Source organism: Anneissia japonica, unplaced genomic scaffold (assembly GCF_011630105.1).
Source record: "Anneissia japonica isolate Jap-2015-1 unplaced genomic scaffold, ASM1163010v1 scaffold967_len435762_cov181, whole genome shotgun sequence".
Lineage (NCBI taxonomy): Eukaryota > Metazoa > Echinodermata > Crinoidea > Comatulida > Comatulidae > Anneissia > Anneissia japonica.
In genome coordinates, this window is record NW_022711026.1 from 312,044 (window position 1) to 323,134 (window position 11,091).

The following is an 11,091-nucleotide window of genomic DNA, read 5'->3' on the forward strand; positions in this document are numbered from 1 at the left end:
TGTTCTATTAGGCCTATGTATAACGTGTACTGATGCATATTTACATGTTTAGAAGTATTCATTTTCAGTGATCCCAGGAAAGAATTTGTATTGGCTGAAGAATAAGCTTTAAAATTTAAAAATTTAAAACACTGTGTACAAAGGGGGGAGCCGCGGCTCCCACGGCTCCCCCCTGGATACGTCTCTGGCCAGAGGTATTAGGTGTGATGCTTGCAGTAGAGTGTGCTCCATCATTGTTGTTTATATTTATTTCTGGTCCATAAAAGGAGTTCAGGTTGAAAACAGGATGGGCAATAACAGCTAGAATATAAGTAAGGTACCTTTGCTCCGAAAAATCGTTTACTCGTTTTCCGTTTTTTTTTCTATGTTTAACTAGACTTGCAATCCCAAGGCTAGTAAACAATGACCTCAACTGAGTCCACTGTGGACGACTGCACAGGGCCTCAATGCATTCACTATTGTGTGTACACTCACTGTAAAAGCTCTTAGTTGGGCTTAGCAAATGGTCAAGAGTTCCATCGAAAATACAGCACCATTGCACAGAAACTCGGTATTTGCAATATAACCATGAATTCCTTGCACCATCAAAACTTGAGAAAACGTCATTCGAACAGGTAGACAGGGCCAGGCCCAGGCCCATGCAACTAGATAAGAGAACTGCAGCAATCACAATTTTGAACATTCTATTTCAATTTTCATTAACTTGTGTTTTTAGGGGCCTGAAGAGGTTTGTAACGTTTTGTCCTTTACATCGTAGGCCTATATACATCGTGCGTAAAAACAGTCCTTTGATCTTTAATCTGTGGCATCGACAATCCGATACTAGTTGCGACTACAGCCGTCAATTATTATCTATGCGTGCCATACGTTTTATGGTGTTAGTTACTATTTTATTAATTTTGGGTATTTCGAAATGTCTGTTACATTTGATTTCTTTTGACCACGAGCTTCTATAAGCTACAATTTGATTCGTAAAAATTTACCAACAAAATGAAAAGTTATAGCAATTAAAAATTTACGATTTTTATCAACTTTCATGTTCTTATATAACATTAAACTGTCATCTTGACAATGTTGGACGAAGATGCACAAAACGAACATTTGAGTAGATACACAAGATGTATATATTATTTCTGCGAAGTCAGTCTCATAAACGACAATACACCACAACATCGGTAAAATTAATTTAACTAATCAGAAAAAGCTATGAAACTTGTTAAAACTGTCAGACTAGGTACGTGGCTGTAGCATTCATATTCAATTAAAAATGCTTGGGTCATTATATTCCTATTAATTCCAACGTTTTCCTGAATGCCTAAAGCTATGAGATTAAGTAACGCATTTTTTCTCATGTGAATGTCGTCTCCATTTTTTAAGAATTTTTTTTTTCAACAATAATATAAAATCGACCAGAAAAATAATTTATTTTTGAGAAATAAGCGGGCCGGATTAAATTTTTATGGGACCGGAGTTGGTTCGCGGGCCGTGGTTTGAATATACCGGGGTATAGGCTATATAATATAATAATGGGCAGGTACCACGAGCTTCACAATCTTATTAAACTATTTAAACACATAAATTATCGCAATTATGTTTCGGTAGGCTGAGAAAAAGAATATTTTATATGATAACTAACCAAGGATGAACTCATTTGCATATTTCAACACCTCGTATTTTAGGATATGTTACTTTGTATTGCAAAGAGTCTCGACAAACTGATCGCCAGTGGACACTAGCTACATACGGAAGCAATACAATATAATGGACAAAATGGAAATGAACTGGTGTGAGAATAAATCAACACTTATCGAATAAATAAGCTAATAAGACAATTGATCGAGAAATGAATTCATTTGTATATATTACGTGTTGAGATTTATTGCTCAGGGTTTAGTAAATATACAAACTGACCACCAGTATGGACACATAATTACGAAAGTTATAACCCTACAAATATTAGACAATAAAAAAAGCGGGTAGAATATACAATATCGAATAAAACAAACCAATGATATGAAAATCCGATCGAATGATCTATCTATCAATCAATTAATCGACCAATCAATCAATCAATCACTCACTCAACCAATTTTTCAGTCGATCAATCAATTAACAGATCAATCAATCAATCGATCGATCATTCAAACAACTAATCAATCAATTAATCAATATATACAAAATGTACAAAAACAATATAAATCTATATAACGTTGCATATTAATATAATCTATTAAAATATTTATCTTTATCATTATGCGAGGGTTTATTACTGAACAATTTATCAGCTTTCAACAACTCACAGATCAAATAACAAATTAATTCCAACGATCTACAGGCGTCTTACTACGAAAACAATTAAACATTCTTGTAGAAATTTAAAAGTATAGTATATTCAAAGAATAGAGAAATGGTAAAATATACAGATCCAGTGTCTTTAAACGATCTCAATAACTTGGTTGATTTAACCAGATTACGATTCTTTTGATAAAAATAGTTTAGACAATCAACGCTTTGTTTTATTTTTCTTGATCATTCTTGCCAGTTCATCCAGAGCTTCGTAGAGCCCCTCACCGGTCGTTGCCTGAGCTGCTTGTATGTGCCATGGGTTTCCGTGCAATTTGTTGAGGGAAAGAGCATCTCCCAATCTCGATGGCGAGAGCGCACCTGTAAATATAAGTTAAGGATGAGTTATGTACAAAAATGACAACAGCTAATGTTTACTAATGTAAAAAAGCACGGTTTATAAAATCATGACACAGACAAGTAGACAATTAACATTATGGCCTTATTAAAATGTCATATTAATTATTGTAATTATTGATTATTAGTGACAATGATAACGATAATGTTGATGAATGATGGTGATGAATGTTGGTGATGGTAATAAATGGTGGCTGCTCCTGCGGTGGTGATGATAATGATGGTAATTAATAGGGCGACGATGACGACGACGATGATGATTTGATGATGATTAGTATTTTTTTCTTTCTTATCCAACCAACAGCAACAGCATTATAGGATGGAACGATATTTCTATAAATTAAATCCCTTTAAGAGGTTTAGGAAGCAAACCGAGGAGTTAGGAGACAAAAACTTAAAACTCCACTCCATATAGGGCAAGGTGGCGATGATGATAAACAATGATATATAAATCAGCAACATATAGCAATTAAGCCTAATTAATTATAATCAATTCAGCGTGGCAACACGATAAAACGAGTGGTCAGAAGTTGAATAACAGATGAAACTACAGACAAGTAATTGTTGTAATACCATTTTAATGGAAGACCACCCACAGTTTAACAACTAAATATTTTAATAATAGGTAAATATAGCAACTGTCTCTTATACACATCTAGATGTGTATAAGAGACAGATATTTGTAGGCTGAGAAAAAGAATATTTTATATGATAACTAACCAAGGATGAACTCATTTGCATATTTCAACACCTCGTATTTTAGGATATGTTACTTTGTATTGCAAAGAGTCTCGACAAACTGATCGCCAGTGGACACTAGCTACATACGGAAGCAATACAATATAATGGACAAAATGGAAATGAACTGGTGTGAGAATAAACCAACACTTATCGAATAAATAAGCTAATAAGACAATTGATCGAGAAATGAATTCATTTGTATATATTACGTGTTGAGATTTATTGCTCAGGGTTTAGTAAATATACAAACTGACCACCAGTATGGACACATAATTACGAAAGCTATAACCCTACAAATATTAGACAATAAAAAAGCAGGTAGAATATACAATATCGAATAAAACAAACCAATGATATGAAAATCCGATCGAATGATCTATCTATCAATCAATTAATCGATCAATCAATCACTCAACCAATCAATCACTCACTCAACCAATCTTTCAGTCGATCAATCAATTAACAGATCAATCAATCAATCGATCGATCATTCAAACAACTAATCAATCAATTAATCAATATATACAAAATGTACAAAAACAATATAAATCTATATAACGTTGCATATTAATATAATCTATTAAAATATTTATCTTTACATTATGCGAGGGTTTATTACTGAACAATTTATCAGCTTTCAACAACTCACAGATCAAATAACAAATTAATTCCAACGATCTACAGGCGTCTTACTACGAAAACAATTAAACATTCTTGTAGAAATTTAAAAGTACAGTATATTCAAAGAATAGAGAAATGGTAAAATATACAGATCCAGTGTCTTTAAACGATCTCAATAACTTGGTTGATTTAACCAGATTACGATTCTTTTTATAAAAATAGTTTAGACAATCAACGCTTTGTTTTATTTTTCTTGATCATTCTTGCCAGTTCATCCACAGCTTCGTAGAGCCCCTCACCAGTCGTTGCCTGAGCTGCTTGTATGTGCCATGGGTTTCCGTGCAATTTGTTGAGGGAAAGAGCATCTCCCAATCTCGATGGCGAGAGCGCACCTGTAAATATAAGTTAAGGATGAGTTATGTACAAAAATGACAACAGCTAATGTTTACTAATGTAAAAAAGCACGGTTTATAAAATCATGACACAGACAAGTAGACAATTAACATTATGGCCTTATTAAAATATCATATTAATTATTGTAATTAATGATTATTAATGACAATGATAACGATAATGTTGATGAATGATGGTGATGAATGTTGGTGATGGTAATAAATGGTGGCGGCTCCTGCGGTGGTGATGATGATGATGGTAATTAATAGGGCGACGATGACGACGACGATGATGATTTGATGATGATTATTATTTTTTTTCTTTCTTATCCAACCAACAGCAAATATCTTTCAAAATTACAGGATGGAACGATATTTCTATAAATTAAATCCCTTTAAGAGGTTTAGGAAGCAAACCGAGGAGTTAGGAGACAAAAACTTAAAACTCCACTCCATATAGGGCAAGGTGGCGATGATGATAAACAATGATATATAAATCAGCAACATATAGCAATTAAGCCTAATTAATTATAATCAATTCAGCGTGGCAACACGATAAAACGAGTGGTCAGAAGTTGAATAACAGATGAAACTACAGACAAGTAATTGTTGTAATACCATTTTAATGGAAGACCACCCACAGTTTAACAACTAAATATTTTAATAATAGGTAAATATAGCAATACATTGGGGAAAAAATGCATAAATAAAGAGTCAATTGACTTCTTACCAGGTAAATCCTGCTTGTTTGCGATGACGCAGACTGGCACACCTCTCGTCATTTCTTGGCTTTCGAGAATGCCGAACAGTTCTTCTTTAGCCTCCTCGAACCGGGTGCTGTCAGCACTATCCACAACGAAAATCAGACCTGAACAAAAATATACAATTTTTGTTTAGGCACACTGACCAGTGGCGGCGCCAGCGGGGGAGGGGGAGGGGGAAGCAGGGGCTTAAAGCCCCCACCGGATAGGTCAAGCTCCCCCATCGGACAGAGCTCGTCGGGCAGTTGGACTAAAAAATATATGAAAATAGGCCCACGCCAAGCCAACACAATTGTCTGTCACAATCAGAGAGTGTCATTTCTGGCCATCCAGAGGTTCCTATTCTTTAAAAAATCTCATTTGGAAGGGGGAACACCCTCTCAAACCCTTCCCCCAGCTCAAGCACCCCTCCCCTCAGAAAATATATCCTAGAGCCGCCACACTGACAAAATACTGTTAAAAGAATAATGCAATTGTGCACAAACTTACATCATGACAAATGACAAACGGCTCTACAAATGATGATGGGGAAAAGGAAAGTAAATTTGAAGGGGGTGGGGTGGTTGACGTAATACGAGGTGATTTTTAACCACTAGAATGTATATCTTTTTGCTCAGCAAATATTTAAAGAAGGCTACAGTAGAACCCCTCCTTTAGGAAACCCATATTAAGGGAGCACCCCTACGGCCAACTCCGAGGGGACACCTCTATTAAAGGGACACTTTTTGGTCCAGAAAGTTAATACTCATATTAATTGGAGAGATGTATTAACAAGTAAACTGAAAAATATACTGGAGTGACGAAGCGCAATTAAAAATTAAATGTATGTTTGTATGTGTTTTTGTCGCAAATAAATACAAAATATGAAGCTTAGAAAATATGAATGCATGCTCTTAAATTTACAACATTCTTTCATTGATATGGAGATTTTGCATTTATGAAAGGAAAAAAAAATCCGCAACTCAAGAATTATAATTCAATTTAATTTTCTGAATAGAAAAAGCAGATATATACTTTTTTAAATATTAGCATTGGTTGTTTATTTTTTTTTTCGTGACGTCCGTTTTCCCATAAATTTTTCAACATGAATTTGATTAATAAGTTTGTAACGGCGATTTTCGTATTTTTTTTTAACGAATTTGCAACTACAATACAGTCAGTAACTCACTATATAGGCCGCATGCACACAGTGACAAACATTATTTAGATTCACTATTTATTCATTCATTATTCATGAAATGACAAACCCTCGTCAAGCAGTGGCACTTTAGGTCCTGGGTAAACCACGATATTTTAAAGATGTAAATACCAAAAAAATGCATAAAAATAATTTTTGAAATTAACTTGCCCATTTTGAAGTAACATAAAAGTTATCAACTTGAACATAGAAATTAGTGTATTTAAAAAATGTCTACCCATCAGTTTACAGTGAAAATGATAAACACTTCCAGTCACTGGACGTGATTTTTTTTTTTTTTTTTTTGGTTTAAAAATCAGGGTACACATTTTTTAAATTCAATAATTTTTATGCACAAGTTAATAATTTGTATGCTATTGAAATATGAGCAAGTTCATTTCAAAATTATTTTTTTAAATGATTTTTTGACATTAGCAAGGGACAACACATCTTTAAAGAACATTTCAGAGAGTATTAAAAATCTAGGAAGATATGACTGTAGGCCTTCATAGTCATTAGTTTGCAGGTATAAAATTTAAGGCATCGGAAAAGTTTGAACTTAATGCTAACCTTCTGTGCCCTGGTAATAGTGTCTCCAAAGGCAACGAATCTTGTTCTGGCCACCAACGTCCCATACTGTAAATGTCACATTCCTGTTTGGGGACACCTCCTCTACGTTGAAACCAATCGTGGGAATCGTTGTAACAGTTTCATTTAGTTTCAGTTTGTATAATATTGTTGTTTTACCTGAATCATAACAGACAAAAATGTTACCAAAATATCTAATATATAAACTGTAAAAAAAAAATCTAATATATAAACTGTAAAAAAAAGGAAGTATTCAGTATAAATCAAAATAAATAAATAGACCTATACTAATTAAGGAGAAATATTATTCTTTTTTTGTTGAACTATATGAATTTGTTCGCTAAACCTGCTATTGTCATACAATGACATAACATAAAATTTAACATAAAATTACATCGGCCTATTCAATCGCAAGATTAGGTGGCTGTAGGCATGTTGGTATCTTTATAAGCATTGTGAGCACTATAAACATGTCATTTTGTCTTCGTGTAAAAAAAATAAAAATTCTGTTCCAATATATTGACTATGTATATTATGTGTAATCTGTGCACTATAAACAAAAGGTTGTATGTGCCGTCATCTAATGAATATTCAACTGCGAACAATATCATTACGTTCGACCAGCTGTGGACATTATTATAGAGGGTCTGCTAACATTCTTACCTTACCAAAACTCATAATAATTATTCAATTATTTTCAGAATTTTAAAAATGTCCATAGTTATTGAAAAGTTGCAAAGCTTATTGAAACAAAAATGATTCTGACAATTACGGATCTTACATTGTTTTAAAAATATTAATATTAATAATAAGAAGCATTTATATAGCGCCTTCGCAAAAATAAAGATCAAACGCTCAGCATTTAAAATCAATTTTTACAAAGTTAAAAGCTAAGTACAGTACACTAATAAAAAAAAATCAATCAATAAAAGTGACAAATATAAATTACTACATACAATTTCCTCCAAATAATGCCATTTAGTGATAAAATAACAACAATAAAGTAAAGTATATATGAAAGATTTAAAAAGTATTAATTAACCAAGTGTTATACAATACAAAAAACTAGTCTATTTGTAAGAAAATGTGTAAAGGTGCAGTAGGTAGGCCTATAGATCTACGTAGACCTAAGAATAATATCATAAAAAATGAATAAACCCTTACCTGCTGCATCTAAACCAAGCATAAGAATGCGACAAGGACCGTCCTTAAACGAATTCAATAACATATCTCCTAACTTGGAAATAATCAAACCCATTCTGATACAATAAATTCGATTATTCGACGTTATTCAAATTTGTCCAATATCGTCTTCTGGAATTTACGATTGGTATGTCACAACTGTCAAGTCTTCACGTTTATATAGGTACCCAGTTGTGTAATATGATGTGATATTGAATACGTGGAGAAAACTATGTCGCCTCATTTGCATATCTATAAATAACCTAGGTGGATTTTAAATCTGACGCGGTTAGAAGTCGTGTTTCGCAGTGCGTCTACAAAAGTATCCTCAACATGCAGGTCATTTATATTTAGGGATAATCAAACGTCAAAGCCCTAAATAAATAACAGCCTAAAATTTAAGACAAGATAGGTGATATTTGTATTGAAGAAGATTCCTTTGATCAACCGCCAGGTGAACCGTTATATTTTCACGGAAGGCTTTAGTTGTCTAGGTACACTGTAATATGTCAATAGGGCCTAATATGAAATTTATCAAGAATTTAGAATGTGAATATGATTATTATAAATACAATTATAACAAAATGGTAAAATGGTAATGGTAATTGTTTACGCATTCGTTTCCTCCACGTCGTTCCAAGTTACAGTAACGAATTCAATAACATATTTCCTAACTTTGAAATAATGAAACCCATTTTATTACAGTAATCCGATTATTCGACGTTATTCAAATTTAATGACCTATAATACTGTCTTCTTATTAATTTACAATTGGTATGTTACAACTGTCAAGTCTTCATCTTTATATAGGTACCGTACCCATTTCGTAATAAAAGGATGTGGCATTGAATAGGTGGAGGAAATTGTGTCGCCTCATTTGCATTTCTACAAATAACCAAGGCGGATTTTAAATCTTGACGCGGTTTATTCGTATTTCGCAGTGCGTCTACAGAAACATCGTATATGCAGGTCATTTATGTTTAGGCCTAATCGGGACGTCGAGGTCCTACTAAACAAACAAGCCTAAAACCTTAGAAAAGATGGACATTGTTAGTATTAATAATAATTACTTGGATCAAGCGCGCCCAGGTGGAACCTTGATTGTCACGGCGTTAGTTGGCGGCCTGTAAATAACTGCAACTAGCAAATGCTTAGTCTTACTTAATTTAATTTTAACCCAGATAATTTCAAGTTTCAAGATGTGTCAAGCGCCGGGATTTATATTGATTCGATGCAAGGAGCAAAACACCACCTCCTCTTCTGCCATCATCTCTATCTTTTCCTCCTCTTCTGCCATCATCTCTATATTTTCTGTAAATAGTGAAGCTTGGGCAGTGAAGTTCTGAGTCAAACACTCTTGAGTTTAACCACGTCTCAGTAAATCCAACGAAGTGGAACGTGGGGTTTAAAAGATGCGCATTTAATTCCGAGTGTGATATGTTTCTAATTTATTTTTAAGACTTCTAATATTTTGATAATAAAATTTAGGTTTGTAAGTGCCAGAGGTATTAGGCGTGATGCTTGCAGTAGAGTGTGCTCCATCATTGTTGTTTATATTTCCTGGTCCATAAAAGGAGTTCAGGTTGAAAACAGGATGGGCAATAACAGCTAGAATAGTAAGGTACCTTTGCTCCGAAAAATCGTTTACTCGTTTTCCGGTTTTTTTTCTATGTTTAACTAGACTTGCAATCCCAAGGCTAGTAAACAATGACCTGAACTGAGTCCACTGTGGACGACTGTACAGGGCCTCAATGCATTCACTATTGTGTGTACACTCACTGTAAAAGCTCTTAGTTGGGCTTAGCAAATGGTCAAGAGTTCCATCGAAAATGCACAGAAACTCGGTATTTGCAATATAACCATGAATTCCTTGCACCATCAAAACTTGAGAAAACATTATTAGACAGGGCCAGGCCCAGGCCCATGCAACTAGATAAGAGAACTGCAGCAATCACAACTTTGAACATTCTATTTCAATTTTCATTAACTTGTGTTTTTAGGGGCCTGGAGAGGTTGTAACGTTTTGTCCTTTACATCGTAGGCCTATATACATCGTGCGTAAAAACAGTCCTTTGATCTTTAATCTGTGGCATCGACAATCCGATACTAGTTGCGACTACAGCCGTCAATTATTATCTATGCTCTTATACACATCTAGATGTGTATAAGAGACAGGATCTACGTAGACCTAAGAATAATATCATAAAAAATGATTAAATCCTTACCTGCTGCATCTAAACCAAGCATTAGAATGCGACAAGGACCATCCTTAAACGAATTCAATAACATATCTCCTAACTTTGAAATAATCAAACCCATTCTGATACAATAAATCCGATTATTCGACGTTATTCAAATTTGTCCAATATCGTCTTCTGGAATTTACGAGTGGTATGTCACAACTGTCAAGTCTTCATCTTTATATAGGTACCCAGTTGTGTAATATGATGTGGTATTGAATACGTGGAGAAAATTGTGTCGCCTCATTTGCATTTCTATAAATAACCTAGGCGGATTTTAAATCTGACGCGGTTAGAAGTCGTGTTTCGCAGTGCGTCTACAAAAACATCGTCGACATGCAGGTCATTTATGTTTAGGGATAATCAAACGTCAAAGCCCTAAATAATAACAGCCTAAAATTTAAGACAAGTTAGGTGATATTTTTATTGAAGAAGATTCCTTTGATCAACCGCCCAGGTGAACCGTTAGATTGTTACGGAAGGCGTTAGTTGTCTAGGTATACTGTATTAATATGTCAATAGGGCCTAATATGAAATTTATCAAGAATTTAGAAGGTGAATAATATGATTATTATAAATACAATTATAACAAAATGGTAAAATGGTAATGGTAATTGTTTACGCATCCTCCACGTCGTTCCAAGTTACAGTAAAGAACAGCGATTGTAATTACGTCATATATCAAAAAT

The 11,091-nt window shown here is 34.0% G+C and overlaps 2 protein-coding genes across 6 annotated transcripts in view; both read right to left on the bottom strand.

The window, feature by feature from the left end:
* Nucleotides 1–808, bottom strand: part of LOC117107221 (ADP-ribosylation factor 6-like) — an 8,191-nt gene extending 7,383 nt beyond the window's left edge. For both annotated transcript variants that reach the window (XM_033248828.1, XM_033248830.1), the window contains exon 1: nt 475–808. In XM_033248828.1, coding sequence (XP_033104719.1) covers nt 475–682 — 208 coding nt within the window. In that variant the 5' untranslated portion in view covers nt 683–808. The remainder of the gene's footprint in view (nt 1–474) is intronic.
* Nucleotides 809–3,955: 3,147 nt separating this feature from the next.
* Nucleotides 3,956–11,091, bottom strand: part of LOC117107223 (ADP-ribosylation factor-like) — a 10,823-nt gene continuing 3,687 nt past the window's right edge. The window contains exons 1-4 of one of the 4 annotated variants that reach the window (XM_033248832.1): nt 9,942–10,244; nt 6,963–7,139; nt 5,185–5,322; nt 3,956–4,454 (exon numbers count right to left, since the gene is read on the bottom strand). In XM_033248832.1, coding sequence (XP_033104723.1) covers nt 4,294–4,454; nt 5,185–5,322; nt 6,963–7,139; nt 9,942–10,059 — 594 coding nt within the window. In that variant the 5' untranslated portion in view covers nt 10,060–10,244 and the 3' untranslated portion in view covers nt 3,956–4,293. Of the gene's footprint in view, nt 4,455–5,184; nt 5,323–6,962; nt 7,140–8,144; nt 9,411–9,941; nt 10,245–10,387; nt 10,941–11,091 lie in introns of those variants that run through there. The other 3 variants (XM_033248834.1, XM_033248836.1, XM_033248833.1) reach the window with 3 other exon arrangements.